This window comes from Manis javanica, chromosome 11 (genome assembly GCF_040802235.1).
Source record: "Manis javanica isolate MJ-LG chromosome 11, MJ_LKY, whole genome shotgun sequence".
NCBI lineage: Eukaryota > Metazoa > Chordata > Mammalia > Pholidota > Manidae > Manis > Manis javanica.
Genome location: NC_133166.1, coordinates 39,652,578 through 39,672,953, shown reverse-complemented (window position 1 = coordinate 39,672,953; position 20,376 = coordinate 39,652,578). Strand labels below are relative to the sequence as shown.

General features: G+C 42.2%; 1 protein-coding gene across 5 annotated transcripts in view; it reads right to left on the bottom strand.

The window, feature by feature from the left end:
* Positions 1-20,376, bottom strand: part of NAV2 (neuron navigator 2) — a 703,917-nt gene that overhangs the window by 240,786 nt on the left and 442,755 nt on the right. For all 5 annotated transcript variants that reach the window (XM_073216317.1, XM_037026705.2, XM_037026708.2 and 2 more), the window contains one exon: positions 17,621-17,673. In XM_073216317.1, the coding sequence (XP_073072418.1) occupies positions 17,621-17,673 (53 nt within the window). The remainder of the gene's footprint in view (positions 1-17,620; positions 17,674-20,376) is intronic.

Genomic DNA, 20,376 nt, shown 5'->3' with positions numbered 1-20,376 from the left:
CTGAGCATATAAACAAGGGAAGCATTGGGATCTTCCTTCACTAGGTGAAAGAGGAGGACTAAGGGCACCAATAATGCTTTCTTCTAAAGAGGATATGAAACAGGGAACAGTATCTGGATGGCAGATCGTACTCTCAGAAAACATTAAAAACTAAAAATATGAACATGGGTCACCACTTAAAAGACAGTTCATAAGCCTGTCAAGCACCTTGAATATTATCCCCCTACTATGATTCTCTGCTCAAAAAAAGGAGTTCAAAAAACATTTCTACAAAATACCTAAGAATAAAGCTAACCAAGGAAGTGAAAGACCTAAATCCTGAAAACTATAAGACACTCTTAAAAGAAATTAAAGAGAACACTAACAAATGGAAACTCATCCCATGCTCCTGGCTAGGAAGAATTAATATTGTCAAAATGGCCATCCTGCCCAAAGCAATATACAGATTCGATGCTATCCCTATCAAATTACCAACAGCATTCTTCAAAGAGCTGGAACAAACAGTTCAAAAATTCATATGGAACCACCAAAGACCCCGAATAGCCAAAGCAATCCTGAGAAGGAAGAGTAAAGTGGGGGGGGAGATCTCGCTCCCCAACTTCAAGCTCTACTACAAAGCCACAGTAATCAAGACAGTTTGGTACTGGCACAAGAACAGAGCCACAGACCAGTGGAACAGAATAGAGACTCCAAACACTAACCCAAGCATACATGGTCAATTAATATATGATAAAGGAGCCATGGGCATACAATGGGAAAATGACAGTCTCTTCAACAGATGGTGCTGGCAAAACTGGACAGCTACATGTAAGAGAATGAAACTGGATCATTGTCTAACCTCATACACAAAAGTAAATTCGAAATGGATCAAGGACCTGAATGTAAGTCATGAAACCATAAAACTCTTAGAAAAAAACATAGGCAAAAATCTCTTAGACATAAATATGAGCGACTTCTTCATGAAGATATCTCCCTGGACAAGGGAAACAAAAGCAAAAATGAACAAGTGGGACTATATCAAGCTGAAAAGCTTCTGTACAGCAAGGACACCATCAATAGAACAAAAAGGTATTTTACAGTATGGGAGAATATATTCATAAATGACAGATCTGATAAAGGGTTGACATCCAAAATATATAAAGAGCTTACACACCTCAACAAACAAAAAGCAAATAAGCCAATTAAAAAATGGGCAGAGGAGCTGAATAGACAGTTCTCTAAAGAATAAATTCAGATGGCCAACAGACACATGAAAAGATGCTCCACATCGCTAATCATTAGAGAAATGCAAATTAAAACCACAATGAGATATCACCTCACACCAGTACGGATCGCCACCATCCAATAGACAAACAACAAATGTTGGCAAGGTTGTGGAGAAAGGGGAACCCTCCTACACTGCTGGTGGGAATGTAAATTAGTTCAACCATTGTGGAAAGCAGTATGGAGGTTCCTAAAAAAGCTCAAAATAGAAATACCATTTGACCCAGGAATCCCACTACTAGGAATTTACCCTAAGAATGCAGCAGCCCAGTTTGAAAAAGAGAGATGCACCCTATGTTTATCGTAGCACTATTTACAAAAGCCAAGAAATGGAAGCAACCTAAGTGTCCATCAGTAGATGAATGGATAAAGAAGATGTGGTACACATACACAATGGAATATTATTCAGCCATAAGAAGAAAACAAATCCTACCATTTGCAACAACATGGATGAGGCTAGAGGGTATTATGCTCAGTGAAATAAGCCAGGTGGAAAAAGACAAGTTCCATATGATTTCACTCATCTGTGGAGTATAAGAACAAAGAAAAACTGAAGGAATAAAACAGCAGCAGAATTCACAGAACCCAAGAATGGACTAACAGTTACCAAAGGGAAAGGGACTGGGGAGGATGAGTGGGAAGGGAGGGATAAGGGTGGGGAAAAAGAAAGGGGGCATTACGATTAGCATGTATAGTGTGGGTGGGGGTCTCTGGGAGGGCTGTGCAACACAGATATGACAAGTAGTGATTCTACAGCATCTTACTACGCTGATGGACAGTGACTGTGAAGGGATATGTGGGGGGGACTTGGTGAAGGGGAGAGCCTAGTAAAGATAATGTTCTTCATGTAATTGTAGATTAATGATGCCAAAATTAAAAAAAAACTCCTGAAGTCCCAAATCCACTCTTCAATATGTTCCATTAAGGTTAAAAATCCCTCCCTACAAGGTGGACAAGACCATGCTCTTTTGATCTGCATTCTGGGAAGTGAGCAGGGCTGGGAAGCAGAATAGGATCTAATGTAGATTTCAACCTCCAGCTTTACTGGGAATGAGATCAGAAGGGGAGACTGTTTATTTGATCCAGGCTCTACTGTGATTAAAAATCACCTTGAAGTTTTCTTCCAAGCACCATACAGGTAAACAATCCATCCTCACATACTGTAGAAACTGCAAGCTCCCATCATACCCAGCATGGGGAACATCCCAGTGGAAGGAGCCCAGCACTCATAGCACAGGGGTGTCCTTGTGCCCATCAGTTAATAAGGCTTGTGGCTCCTGTGTGATCCAGACACAGTGTGAGATGAGGATCTGAAGAGCAATGGAAAAGTCTCTTAACCAGCAAAGTATGTAAATACAACTAAAGTTGTTCATTAGTATGGAGCAGCCAATATAAGCTACTTTCCAAAATTAGCTGAAAAAAAATCTATGCAAAGTCTGACATTCCACTGTTGCTGAGAGAGGGCAGGAAACAGCACTGGATGCAAAAGCTGTTGTAGTCATTGCTGTAGAAAAGGCTCTGGGATCGAGTTCCTGGAGTTTGTAGCATCAGCCCTGGTAGAGGTAGGAAGCCCAGAAGGACCACAATGTAGCTTGGAGACGGTGGAAGCAGAAAGGTGCTGGAGGAAGGAGGGAGATGTACCTCCCCAGGCTTCCCTTTGTTTGGGGGCCGTATGTGGTCTCTACCACATACATCCAAAAGAAAACGGATGCAGGTAAACCTTTCTCCCAGTCTCAGCTCGGATCTCCATCCTTAAAATGAATAGTTTCTCAGTCTCTGAACTTGAAACCTGCAGGGCAACTTCCACGGACTATGTATGTCGTAGCCTTTCTCTCCACATCCAGAAATACATTTCCACCCAGGACAGCCCGAGAACAAGGAAAATCTAACAAATGCCAAACAACTAGAAAGAGAAGGGGGAGAGTAGGAGGCAAATGGAAAACTTCACATTTCAATCATGATTAAGGCTGGACTGAGTCTCATGATACAGTAAAATATGCAAAGCTCGGAAGCACTGCTGTATATCTTCTTGGTAGCTTAGAGACTGATCAAATACCATCTGTTGTGGCAGTTGTCATGGCAGCATTTTTCTCTGAATAGCAGTGTAGCTGAGTGCAAAGTGCATGAAAATGACTAATGCAAATGAAGACCATCTCTATGGGCGCTACCACAGACTGGGGCAAGATGAGGCTCTGGGCATAGTGAGGAAAATGGGCTCTGTTTTCATGTGTTCAGAGTTTCTCACCAGGCCCCATGGGGATCTCCATCCTGGGAGGGGAGATAAACAGCCACTGCATTAAAGTCAGGCATGGTCACAGCCACTGTCTAAAAATTATGAAATGCCTAAAACCTAGGCAATGGGAGACCTAGATCCCAGACAAGGCTGAGCAAGAACTTGCAAGCTCTGAGGATTTTAAAAGCACAGTGTAGCTTCTCCATGAGCCTCGTGCATCAATTCAAACAATTTCCTTCCAGAAGTATGACCCTCACCCCCGATATTACTACTTACCAACAAAAATAATCATTATTCATCCTTTTTCATGTATCCATTGCTTCACCCCTGTTTACTAAGCACCTACTGGGTATCAGGCCATATGATGCTACTGGGTACACAGTGGTGAATAATCCCTGACCTTACAGAAACTACAGTCTAATAATGGAGGAAGACTGGCATTAAATAGTGCACAAAGAAGTACAGATAACATCTGTCATGCAGTACAACCCCTGACCTAGGGGTGGGGCAGCGGGTGTCAGGTACAATTTCTTAAGTTAGAGATAGCATGCAGGTGCACAGAGACAAGGCTTTTTGTCTTTTTTGTTCAGTGATACAGCCCCAAGTACTTTAACAGTGTGGAACATATCACAGATACTCAACAATATCTGTTCATTGGAGGGAAATGTGAGCTGAGACCTAAGAGTTAGCTGGGCATCAATATTGGGGAGAAACATATCAAACTTAGTAAGCCTCAGGCTTGAAAGCTTCTATGCAGGGCACAGCATACCATGTTCTGGGAACCAAAAGAAAGTAGAATAGTTGGGGGCAGTGGGCAAGGGAGAAGAGCAGTGAGAAATGACACTGAGCAGGAAGAGAGGGCTGGCCACGTGGGCCACACTCAGGAGATGACATGGGAGAGGGAAGGCAGGGGTCCTCCTGTTCTTCTTAGGGAAGTCTTGAGGGCCTCAGGCACTGCCATGGCAACTGCAGACAAGCCTAGCCCTTTTGGTCTGAAAGCTTGCAGATGGGCTACTTTGTGTCTGGGAAGGCTCCGGTGGCATATGGGCTGGGCACAGAGGCAGGAAGGGATGGGAAAGCAAGGTTAGCATCTGTGGTCCCATATACTAGGAAGGTCAGCTTCATACCTAATAGGCCTCCGTGTCCTCTGATATCCTTCCTCTGTTCCTTTCCAAAAATAAAAATAGAAAAGAGGCCAGGAAAAGAAAAAGAAATGCCACCATCACCATGAAACTAAACCAAGAAGCAAAATAAACTTGGGGGCACTGCTCTTATCAGTGTTATCTGTCTCCTTCCTCTGCGTTCCTATGGGCACAAACTGATACATGATTTGTCAGCTTAATTTTTTTTTTCTGTCCACCTACTGTCAGTGTTGGGGCCCAGCATTGTCACATGATCACATGCCTCAAGGGCCATCGGGTGGTCCTGGAGATGCACAACCCCATGGAACAAAGCTGATGGAGCACAGACAATGCAGTTTTCATTTTAGAAGTGGTCCCTGGAAATTAGGGAAATGGGGGCACTTCAAATTCTTCTAGGTGGGAAAATCTTCAGGAACACCCCTGCTTTGTAAGCCTCACAAGCTGCCTCTTGCTTGATTGATGCATAAGGCCATCTATGTCCAGTAGCATGAGGGGCTCCATGCCCTCTGTCTCAGCTTTGACCACTCAAGCATCAAAGCATTCAGCAAGTCAGCTCTAGTTTTCATGGTGGCTTTGAAACAGAAAGCTTAAGAATGTGGGACTTAACAGCCAGATTGGGCTTGAGTCCCTATGTCAGTCTGTTTCTCTTGCTGCTTTAATATCTTTCCCAGCTCCTTCCTTTAATTTGGCAATGTTATCTACCTTATCTTTTACAATATTTGTAACTTCTGCTCCCTAAGATGTTCTCAAGAATTCTTCTTAAAAAAAAAACTTTATAGGAATCTACTAGTATTTATAGCAAATGGGTGGGACTCAAAAAATTCTAGAGGAGAAAAAAAAATTGAAGAATCTCAAATTCCTTGACTATCTTTTGCTGCTTGGCTTCAAACTGCCTAGAATATTTAATTTTCCTGTTATTTCCTGACTTCTCAATTTTTCCCTTGAAACACTGAGAGAAACCTTTGTAGCTGAAGTTCTGGAAGTCAGTCCTTACTTGGGAGGCTCCCACAATCACCCTTACAGCTGAGCTCTGCAAAGTATCCCCTTTTAGAGGTAGTAGTCACTAAAAGTGGAAGCATTCCACTCAGGAACCCTCAAGTCAAAAGAGCCAAACAGAGGCGCTGAGTTCAGTTTACTGTTCTGAATATTATTTCTCCTGCTACAAATTCAGTAATGCCCCCTAACAGCCTAGCATTCCCCAAAGGGATGGTTCCAAGTCAAGGCTTCCAAACTAGGAACTGGACACAAATGCTAAAAGGGGGTGATTAGACCTAAAGAGAGGTATTTACAGGACATAACACAGGCTCTGGAATCAGACAAATCTGCATTCAAAGCCTGATTCTGCCATTTTCTAAATTACAACATTTGGCGACTTCCCTATGGCCTGATCTGTAAAATGAGCATTGTAACACCTACCACACAGGATGGTGGTTGTCATTATATGAGAGAATATAAGTGTGGTACTTAGTAAGTGCACAGGAAGGCTCTTTTTGTTACTGTGTTGTTACTTTTGACATGACATCCCTGGGCAATAGTTCTAAGGCCATGACATTCCCAATTCTGTGTGTGGGGTTGGCCCCTGGCAAGACAGAGAAGTTGACAAGCTTATGTGGGCTGTCTTACATTTCCTCTTCCTGGCTTTCCTCTCAAGCCCAGCTTTCCAGGACCCTGGGCCCTCTCCATCACCTGCTGTCTGCCTGCTTCTCAGCAACGACCCTTGAGAAGATGCTAATAACTAATTCATACCAAGGCAGAAGGGACCTACTGGCTTCCCATGCAGTAGCTCACCCAGTAGTCCTTGGAGTCACAAGTACTGGGTGACAGTGTCTGTTGAAGGAATATAGACGTTGAGCTCTTCCATACTGGATTCTGGTTCCGTTACCGACTGCCCACAAAATCCTAGGAAGATTATTAACTGCTTCAAGCCTCAAATTCATCATGTTACATAGGAATGCTGATAACAATACTGAGGAGTAGACGGGTTGACAGTAAAAGGTCTGAGACTTTATATAGTCGGAGCTTTAAAACAGGCTCTTTCTTCATACAATCCCCTAACAGCAGAATATTAGACACCAATGGCCTCTCCTTAAAGTGAAAGACTGTTCTGGAGTTGTGAGTCACTCTGAAAATCACTAAAATTGTACAACACTAGCACAGCCTCTCTACAAATGCATTCTTTGCAGCTGGAATTCATTCTGACCCTGTCAGAATCAGCTCTGTCAAAAAAAAAAAAAAAGTTTTCTGGTCAAATTCTATATTAAGTTACATGGGAAACCCTAACACCTTAAATAGCTTCATTAAGAAGAATCAAGTATTTTTTTTTGCAAAAAACTTTGGCCTTACTACAGAAAATGATACAAACTCAGATTACAACTTTAACAAGAAAAACCTGACTTCTGGACCCCAGACACATGGCTGCCTCTTGAACCAATGGACAGCAGTGGGACTGCGGGCGCTTACTGGAGCACCTCCCTCAGGAACTAATTAGAATTTGGTATTCCCATTCATTCCTTGCAAAATAATGACTGGGTATTTACTCTCTTGCAGGCCCTACTCTGGGGGAAGGAGAAACAGTGGTGACAATCACCTCCTGGAGCAGACTTTCAGCAGATGTCACCTCACTAAACATTAGTCACAAATGTGATAAGGGCTAACTAACACCTATGAAATCACCTACTCAAAAGCCTGGCATTATGTTCTCTTTACAAAGTCTGGGTTCTCTTTGTATCTTTACTGTATTTACATGCTTAAACCCATAAGCTACCACAAAGTCTTCAAGAGGCAGCAGAATATAAACCAAAATAAACCAACACAGTAGATCTTGGATACACATCACGAGTGCAGTGAATCCTCAGTTTTGGAAATACCACTAGAATATTTCATTTCACACACACAGCAAATGTATATAAAGGAACAGGGTAATGGGATCATTTGTATATCAAGGCCAAGAGCCAGACTCGCTCACCAGCTTGGTGACCAGTTCCCTCACAACAGCCTGTGCAATCCAGCTTTGTGGCTCAGCCAGTCTGCCAATGTCTGTAGCTTATGGTTCTTCTGGGTTGCTCACAAAGAGTTGATCCATGGATTTCAAGCCTCCAGTTCCACAGATAGAAGGTATACAAGTGTGAGACACAGCTTGGTGACACTTATAACCAGGGAAACCAAGCCAAGTAGATAACTTTAAATGCTTTAATACTCCATTCAGACTCTTGTGAGACTGCTCTCCTACTGTGGCAGCAGCTGGAATGACGGTGACTGCTCTTTGATCCTCTGTCTGTATATGTCACCTTATAGTGTTCACTTCTGCAGGAGATATAATCCAAAACCTGTCCATCTCTTTCCATTCCAATTCCAGATGCTGTTAGAAATTAGTGGGTGATTATTATATACCAGGCACAATACTAGGATCTTGTACATACATTACCTCAAATGATTTCTTGATTTCAAAAGCCATTTGAGGGGATGGTGAAAGAGGTGAACCTGCTTTGTAGACCACTGGTGATCATTAATATATAACACTTGGGAGATTTTACAAGTAGTGTATAAGCAGTATTTCTAGTGACACCAAGAAACTAGATTTGGCCAATAGTTTCAAATTCTAAAATCTGTGATCAAGGCAAAGACTACATCTCAACCAACTAGAAATTATATCAAATTAAAAATAACTAAAATAGTTCTCAACTCTGCTTATTGCCATAGCCAAAATGTCAGAGGCAGGGTCAAAGTCCACTGGAAGAGAACAAATTAGACAGGAAGGTCACTATTACAGGATATCCTCGATCTCTCCAAGGCCACAAGATATCTAATGCACCTGTGAGGAAACAGCGAAATTTGTCACATAATGCTAATCTGTTTCTATTTCTACCCTTGTCAAGCACTCAGTTGAACCATATATATATAAAATATATATACTTATATATTTTATCTAAGTAAAAAATAGTTAAATATTGGTTATTTTATATGGCTCTACCTATATGCTAATGTATTAGGAAGACATCCTCCCCTAAAGACTAACATTAAATGACTGAGTAATCATAAAAAGCATTTTACAGCCATTTATAAACAAAGCACCAGTAAATTCTGAAACTCAGAATAAAATCTCTGCAAGTCTCAAAGGAGTCTCAAAAGACTGATGAATATATAGAAGGGGAAAGATCAGGTGAAAAGAAACACCCCATTTTTTGGCTAATCCTTAAAGGCCCTTTGTTTTAATTAGGGTTTCTTTGAATGATCCCCTTAGAGAAGCAGAATGGAGCCTGGGGAAGGCATTAATTCTAAACTGTTCATCACAAAACCTCCCATGCAAGGTAACTAATCATCTTTCGCAACAGTGAAGGAAATCCAGGTTGCATGCCCTTCTCCTACCTTACTGTTCCTCCAGCGGAAGGTGTGAGAATGAAGAGATTTTGGTCTCATTCTGCTACCCCATCAAACCTGACATGACTGCTACCAAGTTCACGCCAATGTGGGAATCCCGCTTGCCCATCAAATTCAGTCCCTGGGGAAAACCAACTCATGTTAAAGTGTTACCATTTGCATTGTGATTGAAGCTATTAAGCAGAGAAAATCTGAATGAGGGAGAGGAATATAAAGGATTTCACAGGACCAGAGGTGAAATGTGGACAACCATGGATTTCTCAGAGCTTCATGGCTATCTATGCAAGAAGTACTTAATATCCCTGAGCCTCAACTCTTCTTTCAGTAAAATGGGGATACTTATCCCTTTCTTGAAAGTCTTATAGAGGCCCCATAAGAAACAAGTATTTGGAATCAGAAAACATGAGGCACCAGATAAATTATTTTCCATACATTATTTCAGTTAATTTCACCACTAGATGAGATGGGTACCTATCACTTTCTAGATGCGGAAATGGAGGCACAGAGCATTTGAGTGCCTTCCTAAAATTGCACTTACTAAATTGCAGAAATTTGAACACTTAAAAGAAAGTGTTTTAAAGGTACAAAGCTTCCTACAAACATGGAACATTAACAACTAAACAGCAAGAGGTTCACTATTTCTCTACCCTCTACCTCGGCAGTGTGATAAGGCAAGTAAGTAATCAGTCCATCCAAACCAAATCTCATCCTTACATCAAAAGAACAAGGGACACTTCACAGAGGAAAGAGTGACTTCTCTGACATCCTCTTAGACATGTTTTGTGAAAGATATTTATGTTTCTTTATAGAGTTTTAAATCTTTAGAAGAAATCATTAAACACATTATAAACACTTACAGACATAATTTTGAAGTCAAAATGCTTTCCAAACAGGGATCTTTCAAATTACCATATGTCAATGCTTAGGATTACTCAGGAAACTCATGGTACTTATATTTGGGGATCAAAATCCTCAAATGTGTGCAGGGTATGGACAGGTAAAAAAAAATGAGTAACAGAAGCTGGATATAAGACAATAGGGAATGATGGGGAGTATGACAAATGCAACTCATACCTACCTAAAGGGGGCAGCTGCTACCCAGTTTTAGCTATTTTTTGCCTGGGGAATGCCAACTCAGCATTGCCAAATTATCATATCTTTTCTAAAACCAAGCTGGAAGATCAATTTTTATCTGGTATGTTGATTTTCATGTGTTTGCATCTATTCAGTTTTTGTTTTGTTTAAAAGGTCTTCTGGAACCTGAACTCAGCTTGTTTCCCAATGTTCTCTACCCTTTTGCTTCAGTGAGCACACTAGCATTCATCTACTGACCAGCTCCCAACATGCAAACACCATACGCAAATCGTGCCTTAAAGTGCAAACAGAAATTCCTTGTTGAGTTCTGTTTCATGGAAAATAAAAAACACACACACATACGAAAACACCCCTTTGAAGCTAGGCTGAAACATAAGAACTCTGTGAAGACATATGCAGAGAGGTGGATCCAAGCATGAGGTCCAGATGGCTTTTATAGAAACCACAATCTACATGGTTATAAGTCACCAACCAACTTCTTTCTGCTCAAAAAGTGGGTACCTTTTCTCTCTCTGCCTATCCTCATATTCGCTAAGTTTCTTTAACCTTACTGAACACCATTTTGCCACTCACAATGCCTCAGTCCCAAGGTAAGTATGATGGGAATTTCTTCAATATTCACTGAGCAAAACTACCAGGTGCCAGGCAGTATGGGCAGATGGACAGATGTGACAACCACCTCAGAGAAGTGAGTGTCTAGTGGGATACAAGCAGTTTAAGTACAATGTGTTAAAGGATTATCACTTCGATTTTTTAATGGAAGAAATCAAGGGTCACAGAGGTTCAGTGAGCTGGAAGGGGTGAAGGCACTTGCAAACTCTAAGACTATCGCCACATGCACAATCCAGATCCTATCAACTTAGAACTTACTGTAGTTCTCAGACAAGAGGATGTGGTATCTGAAGCATCCTAACCTTTCCAAAAAAGCAAACTGATTGGCTCATTCAAAACATTTAAAGTTAAATAAACCCTTTAGAGATACCATTAATTTTTAAACAACTCTGCAATAGAATGTACAAAATTAAATGCATGTTTCCCCAGGCATATCCCAAAAGAGGTTTTTTTACTTAGCTTTAAGGCAACTTTGGCAAAGTGTGGTCACCGGACAGCAGCTCAGCATCACCTCCTATTAAAAATGCAAATTCTCCAGCTCCTCCTCGGACCTACTGACTCAGAAACTCAGGGGCGAGGCCCAGCGATCTGTCTGCACAAGCCCTCCAGCTGAGTCTTAGGCACACTAAAGCAGAAGCGCTGGTGTAGGCGGCTTTGTCACACCCAACACAAGTTCCCTTACTAATGAAAATCTCCTATTTTTCTCTTTTCCCTATACCTCTATAATGAAGTTAAAATACAAAAATGGTGAGAAAAGAGATTGGTTTCAGAGAATTTCTTGGCTTAGGACAACTCAACTTTCTTTATAGCCTTTAGAAGTACACAGCGTATTTGACATATTAAAATTTGATGTCATATTAACGTCACCCCTACTCTCTGGGAAGCTCTTGGACCACTGGGCCATTAATTAGCTTATTCATCCAAGAAACATTAGCTGAGCACTTCCAATTCACCTAGCACCATGCCAGGTGCTGGGAATATGGAGATTTTTTTATTGAACTGAGATGAAAAACATGTTGTATGTATTACAACGCTTTGACGTTATGAAATAACAAAATATGACTAGGTCTCAAAATTTAATTACAGGGTTTATAGTAATTTATATATATAACATATATATTAATTTATATTAATTATAAGACAAGCACACAGTTGGGAAATGCAGTATCCACTTGGGAGTTTACATGCACAGCCAAGAGGAAGTGGTCACCACCGTTGAAAGAGAAGGCTGACCGTAACATCAGCAGCAACTGGATGTGCCCTGAGTGGGAAGCAGTGGATGCTTCCTGATCTTGACCCTGGACTTTTCCCTCTTTGCTTTAAATTCTAAGTGGCTTATGGACTTTTCTTCATTTCTTCTTGGTTCTGTTACAAGTGTGCCCTTTAGGGCTGTGTAAAAATAGGTCCAGGGGCCCAGGGAAGAGGCAACTCAGCTGCCCAAGGATCGCAGACACTCCCTACACATGTGGCCGGCTTTCGCTCAGCTGCTGGGAGTGCTCAAGGTCACTGGGCCTGGAAACCCGATCCCATAGCTACCAGCCTTCCCTTGGCCCAGGAAGCTCTGTAGAGAACACAGTTGGAGGCACCTGGCGCAGGACTCTGAGGCCATCTCAAAAGGCTGCCTTTCACTAGGGACTGTAGGGACCTCTCCTCTTTTTCAGCTTGAGTTCCCAAAAACAGATCAAATCAAGCCGTTTCCAGAAAAGCTCTATTCTCCTCCCTTTCCACCAACTCCCAGCTAAACCCAGCTGATTCTGCTATATCTACAGGTGAAAAGTATTGAGAACAAGGATTGGTGAGGTGATTATTTTTAGTCCACCCCTTCTTCATGAGAGTGAACACCACAGACTCTCAAACTAGACAGGCTTGGGTTCGAGCACCTCCTCTGCCTCCCGAGTACTCTGGGGCAAAAATGACCTCTGAAAGCCTTGGTCTCCACATGCAACTTCATTTGGGAAAAAAAAGTGGGGTTCTGCTCATGGAATAAAGTTTGAAAACCACTGCTCTGTCCTTCTCTGTGTCTAAGTAAAAACTCCTGTTGTCTTGGGAACTTGGGGGTTGCCTCCTGAAAGGACGGGGTGAGGAGGAGAGCTGGGCGCTGAGCAGCAGGACCACTGCACTTAGGGGCCTATGGGGTCCCAGGTGTCACATGGGCCAGTCTCTGGGATCCACAATCTGCTCAGGCTGTATGCAAAATTCTGGGGTATGTGTGATATGAGGAGAGGGCCAGCAGCTTCCATGTCCCAAAACAAATGAGCAACTAAAACCAATCACCATCACCATAGAAACTCCTATGCTAGGAGCAGGGGGATAAGATCATGTAGGAAAAGGGCTGCTGGGGGGACAGGGTGGTGGTGGTGGTGCTGGTGGGGGGTGGGGGTGAACTAACAGCACATTTGCAAAGCACTTAGAATGGCACCTGGCATAAGGCAAACACTCTTTAGACTTTAGTCACATATTATCATTTTAATTGTTACTATTCACTATTATCACTTTCATTGCCTCATTAGTCCTCACAAAAACTTTATGAGATATGTATTATTATCAATCCCACTTTATGGAATAGGAAATAGAGGCTTCAAAAAGTTAAATAATTAGCTCAAGGCCACAGCAGCTCAGAGAACAAACTCAAACTTGACCTGTCTGGCTCCCAAGCCCAGGAGGGACCTCAGACTAGAAGCACCAAGAGAAGGCGACAGAAGACTGCCTGAGACCCCAGGAGGAGGCAATGCTGGGAGGCTCGGATGACCCCAGGCCTGAGATCAGCCAGAGGGGATAACAGCGGGGAGGCCTTGCCCTGCCAGGACCAGGAGCACTTGCTAACTTTGCACTTTCCCTAATCTATAACAGAAAGCCAAGCCACTTAAGATAATAATGACTATAAAAGAAACCCACCCCCTGTGGCAGCCATTCCTAGGCTCCAAAGTGAGCCAGTGTCGTGGAGCACAGTGGGTCAAAGAGTGAGGCCGCCTAGCACCCGCGGCTGGGTTCCAAGCAATGTTTTTCCCTCCAAGTTAATACTAACTGCTGCACACACCGCTTGAAAAGCCAAAAAGATGCGCCCCCTGGGTTGCCATGACAATGTAAAACAGACAAAACATTTAAACCAGCTCTGATGCACATACATAAACTTTAAGGGCAAATGGATGGATTCGGTAGAGGGGAGGGAACAGGGTCAGGAGTGCTGTATCTACAGCTCCATCTTCAAGGATTTGGCCCCAAAAGCATCTAGGTCAGCCCAAAACAGGACAAAGGACTCCTTAAACACAAGCTGAGGCCTGGCTTGCTAGGGAAAGGGAAGTCAGTGCCATGTCTCTCTGCATTTGGTCCCAGACCCAGTCCCACTCTACGAGGGCCGTGAGAAGGTTACAGCAGGTGCTCCTGGCTCTGCGTCTCCCTGGGGACAGCCCTCCACTACCTTGTCTCTTCACTGGGACAAGGGGAGTGTTATGCTGGCCCAGAGCAGAGTCAGCAGGATCCACTGTGCTCATAAGTGTGAAAGGGCTCGTAAACTTTAATGCACTGCAGGGAAGCACATTAGTGCTGATATTAAAAATATTAACCATCATTTCTCACCACACAGCATTTTTCACTTTCCAGATTCCATGGTTGAACTTCTGTCCATAGGAGTTGATGACCAGAGGTATTTTCCTTTAGAAAACTTCACCCCTAGGTCCAGTAGAGTTTGCTCCCCAAGATGCAGACATCTGGGTAGCGATGATGAATGCAGAAGCCTTGTCCCAGACCTAAGAAGATCACCAGGCCTGTGGGGTCTGCTGTACTCTGGCTCACTCTTCCATGCCCCATCCCCTACCTCGGACACAAAGGTGCTGAGAGGCCCAGAAGAGTTCTCATAAGATATAGATTATGGCACTTCAGTAGGATCGATGAACAAATGTTGTAAAACCTTTCTCTGCAAGGTCCATGACATCCTCAGGCAAACATTCTCCAGAAATGGGAATCCTCTTCCACTCACCATTCCCCTGTGGTGGATCCTCTTGCTTTTCAAGACTTACCCTTTAGAAGTTATTCTTAAGCTTCCCCTTGCCCCAGAAATCGGCCCCTGCTATGCTGCTCACAGATGTCTGGGGGAACAGGTGCACTGTTCTATTGTTCTTTGGGCTCCTGCCCACTCATCACTGAGTTCCTTGAGGGCAGGGATCACATCTTGTTCATCTGAGTATTCAGTTGGCGCAGCCCAGTACCTGGCATTAGCTGGCATAGTGAAAAGGTGCTGATTGGTAGGCTCACAGTATGCAATGTCATGCCCATGTCTGTGTGTCAGTGTGCCTGGAATTCTCTCTCTGGTCTGTATGCCACCGGGGTCTGCTTTCACTTCCCCCTCCCTTTGGGAAGTCAGCAGATTTGAAGCTGAGTCTGGAGAGGGAGTCAGAGAATAGAGCTCTGGGGCAGGCTGGTGGGTCAGGAGGAAGAAGAGAAATGAGGGGGCAGGACAAAGAGGCAAAGGGCTGTGCCTCCTTCCCCCATTAGCTGATGAAATGAACCTGCCCTCTGAAAATTGGAAGAGCACTCACTCCTCCTGCTCTGAAACAAAACTGCTTTTCTTTGGCTCTATGATTAAAGGCTCCTGAAGATGCTCTGTCTTCTTAGGGAGTGAGCAATTCGACTCCATGCTGATTATTTTCAAGGGATCCACAATTATCATCCCATCAAGTCCACACCGCAAGTTCCCATCTCAGGGTGCACCATCTTCCTTTTGCCAAGATGCCGTTCTCCATATAGCTCCGCCCCCACACCCAAACAGGCTATTTAGCAAACAACAATAACAAATCTTTATCACTGGCCACCCTAAATAAACCTAACTAGGAGTTTACTCGTCTAGAAATTTAGAAATGGCAGCTCATACACTATGCCGTATTCCCAAATCAAGCTTCCTGTGAGTGGAAATGCTTTAGCTCTGTACATGCTCACATGTGCAAGCACACACACAGGTGTCCTACTGCCCAGCATATCCATACCTCTCTGTAAGCACTCCTGTGTGCACTAGGTGAATTCTGCCTTATGGGTTTGTCACTGGTGACATAAGGACAAGAGGGCCATTGTCCTTTCCCCTATCATCATCTTTCTCATTTCCTACAGAATGGAATAACTGTGCTGGAAGTTTAGATTTTCCTGGACTCATATCCCATATAATGAACTATTCTCTGCTACACTCACCACCAGACCATGTCTCCCTCTCCACCCCTAAGCTGGAACTAATTATCGCACAATTATAGGATTTTATATTCCTGTGTTCTAAAAAAAAACACAGTCCGTGAAAAAAAAAAACCCCAATACTTTCATAGCTCAAAGTTATGGAGAAACCACAAAATTGCATTGGTGCTATGATAGCATTTATAAAGACCATATTTGCAAATAACTAAATTTGCACAGAAGAATTTGAGTGATTATTAGTTTATAAGCTTGAAAATGGTCATTAACAACAAAAACACCTTCAACAGAAAGTGCAGAAAATATAAATGCCATAGCATAAAGGTTCACTACCTTCAAATGTCAGTTCTACATATGCATTATTCTGGGCTAGGACAAAGAATTGTTATGTGTCCCATGGGGAAATACTGCATCTCTTCCATAGGAAGATATGGCTGCCTGTGTAAAATGTTTGCCCTAACATTGTCTTCTATCTCTCAAATTTTCTCAATTATTAATACACCAGACAGCTGCAGTAGCTCTTGCAAAAAATAGCAGCCAAGCTTTTCCAAAAGTCAAAGCAACCATGAGATACATGCATGGGGACTTTCCTACGGCAAGGAGTGGTTGCTTTCTGGATCAAAGAAACAATCTCCAGTGAACAAGAAAAAAGAGAAATTTGTTTCAAAATGTAAACTGAAAAATGACCCCCCCACCATACCCATTCACTCCTCTTGAGAAGAAATTTTTTGATGCATGAAAAAAAGTTGAAAATGGTGTCTGTCCAATTCATTGGATAACAGACAATTCAGAAAATTAAAAGAGCAAACCTCAGGAATGCCAATCACTTTGGTGTATTCTGGAATGAGCCTGTCAAACTGTGCCAACTCAAAGGGAGTGGGGTGAGGTCAGAACAACTTACGCCTTTTTTTAGATTTCTGGAAGCAAACTGATGCCTTGCAAAAAAAAATTGTCCTTAAGTTGCCACCGGCATATTTAGAACAGGTATTGGTGTCAACTTAACAGACTCTGGTAATACCAATTCTGTATAAATATTTATATTTGAAAAGCATTTTGAATGGAAAAACTAAGCATTCAGAGCCTCACAACTTAGTGTTTTCTAAACTCAACAGTGATCATGAATTTTAATTTGAAGATTATATGTGGAACATGCAACAAGAATATATTTTAAAAGGCTTGGTTTTATTTCAAAGCTATAATATTAGAGCTTAACAGATCACCCCAGAGAAAATATCATTTGTTAAGGTTACATTGAAAATGGTCTGAATATAATCACAAATTTCACATTTCCTGTCAGTTTAGATTTCACATCATTGTAACCTTTGAAGGCAATCAGAACACATGCCCCAGTTTCTGAGTAAGATACCATCACCCCCCATCCATGCCTCAGCACAACGGAATTGATGAGGAAACAGAGTGAGTCAGAATCGTCCGAGTTCTCCACAGGTGCATGTTTATACCAGTTCTGCATGATTTGTTTCTAAGAGAAAGGACACTATTTCATTTTTGCTGTCTCATAACCTATGTAAAAATCACAGCCATTTTTCAGTAAATGCCAACAAATATCAGAGAAGCCGACCATGGCCACTTGGAAATGGCTGGGAGTTTATTAATATAATCCCCTAGAGTAAAGCTTATGGTGTGAACATTTTCCAGATGGTCAATATCATTTAGAGGCAGGGCTTAACAACATAACACAAACACTCACTACCTGTGTACCACTTACCATTTGTGACCTGTTCTTCGGACAGCCATTGATGTCTTCAATTTTTTCATTTGCTGAAAAAGGAAACACAAATCAGAAAAATAAATTATCACCACAGACACTTTGAGTAGTGATGGTCAGCACCCTTGAGGCCAACCAAGACCAAAGGCCCATACTGGGGTTTGTCCAATCAGCGCAGGCATGTGAAATACTGAGCCACATCTAGCAAGTGTCAGGACTTACTCATCAAGCTGCCATCCCTCAGGGACAGCTGGGGCAAGGTCGTCGTCATCTAAAGCAGAGACAACTGCATTGATGACAGTATTGGAGTGATGGGGCATCATGGAAATGTTTGGAGACTGGGAAATGGACTGAGCAGTGATTGCACTTCAGGCGTTTACAAAGATAACTGCAACCTTCCCGCAAAAGATGGGATGGTTCAGAATGGATCCTTCCGACCACGACTCAGCAACTGGGGGCAAAGACTGGGGATGACAGCATCTCACCCCATCTTTAGCCAGAAATACTAATACTGCTTCATATTAATAGAATTACTAATAATGTGATAATAAAGTGCCAAACAAAAAAATAAAACTTAAATGTGGTTCATCCAAGGCCGTACAGTAATCCAAGTTAGATCTGGAACACCTACCTACTTAGAAGTGAAAGAAAGACAGTACATTGAATTAGCTGGAAATCAAATAACCATGCAAGGGAAGATAGGACCAGCCCTCATGGTGGAGTATGGGGGATGCTCTGCTGGCCACAGCCCAGGATATCTTCAGAGGCCTTGAGTTAGCAACCACAGCAGCACAGAACAGGCAGTGTGCACACAGACTAGGATATCAGCTTTGGAGGAAAGATACTTGGGTTTGAATCCCAGCTCTATAGTGTCTTAGCTGTGTGATCTTAGCCATGCCTCTCAACCTCTCTGGACCAGTTGCCTCACCTATAACTTGGAGCTGATACAGCCTACTTCATAGGAAGAGCTATGCGAAACAGATTATATGATGCCAGTAAAATGCTTGGCATTGTATCTAGCGCAGTGTTGTATAAATGGTAGCTATCATCAACCCATTACTATATTAACATCTAAGTAAACCACATAAACTAAAAATTTCCTTTTTGATGTCTCCGAGTTAAGCCCAGAACTCACCCAGGACTCTGGAGTAAAGAACTAAGAATTTACGTCCTCTGTGAACCCTTTATAAGCTCCCCGATTCCGTGTCCCTGCATCCCCGGCCACCATCCCCAGAAGGACAAGGCACACTCAGATCATCTCTGCGCTCTCTTAGCACCCTGTACCTACCTCTGTTTTGTTCTTAATCATCTAACGTATAACTCCTTTCCTGTCTCCTCCAGCTATGCTACAAGAGCCAGGAAGACGTGTAGATTTTGTTTTTCACATTTGAATACTGAGGCCTCAATAAGTCTTTGCAAAATTGAATTCCAAAAATACCTATCACATCTGATTTTAATGCGTAGGCTGTTCTAAAGCTTCTATGAAGAGAAAAGACACTAAGAACTGGAAAAGGTAACAGAATCAGTGTCCCAAACCTCCAAGATTTTAGAACACCGGAACCTAAGTACAGCTCCCCATGACCTCAGTTGGGCTTATTTTTTCCCTAGTATTTCTACCTTGAGAGTGAAATAAAAAATAAGAAAGCCAGATAGTGGCAGGAAACTCTTTAAAAACCCGATTAGCATGAAACAATCTGGTTAGTATACATTCAGCCTAATCTTATTCCTTCTTTAGAACTTGCTAAAAGTAATATTCAGGCTTACCATCCACTTGGGAAGATCTCAATCTTCAGAGATCCAAGTATATATTCTCAACTCTCAAGAAACTGAGATAGGCATTTTAGGAAGCCTTTTCCTCCTGCTTCCCCTACTCCCAAAAGAGGTACCATAAAGCCTTTCAAAAGCACATAAAGGATGCCCAGTGAATAGGATGACTCATGGATATTTGTCCTTCAGTTCACGAGAAAACGATTACCAGAATGTAGCACTAGCATGTAAATGCCACAAGAACAAGAATTTTTATACATTTTGTTTCCTAACATAACCCCGGAGCTCAGAACAGTGCCTGACACACAACAGCCATTCAGCAAACATTTGTTGGGTGGAATTTTTCAGAATGAGTATTCTGAACATTTCAAAAGAATTCAAGTTTTACAACCTGAGGCAGCTGTACTTTCACTTATAAATATGGATGTATGTATTGGGAAAAAAAAGGAAAAAAAATCCTTGACAAATGACACTCTTTCATACATGGGAAATTATGGCAGGCCTGCACTCTCACCTTGAATTTTGATATACAACACTGGAGAATAAATATGTGGCTTTTGAGAATTAAGGCCAGTCCAAGTATTTTCCAATTGGATACTCATGATGGCCAAAGTCATAAGTCATTGGACTCCGATCAATACCCAGTTCAGCATTAGGTCATTAGCACTCATTAAAGTGAAGGATGGATAACTGTGCTCCCAAAAAACCATTTTAAAGATTCTTAATATACCATCTGGATAAAGAGCACCAAAGGGTTTGTTCTAATTACTCCTCTTTTTTTTTTTTAATTGAAGGGTAGTTGACACATAGTATTACATTAGTTTCAGGTGTACAACACAGTGATTTAACATTTATATACATGATAATTCTAGGTACCAGCTATCACCATACCAAGTTGTTACAATCTAATTACTCCTCTTAATTCCTTTTTCTGGTCTGTCACCTAAACCAGTTAGGTTCTTCTTGAATTCAAATATCATGGCTCCTAA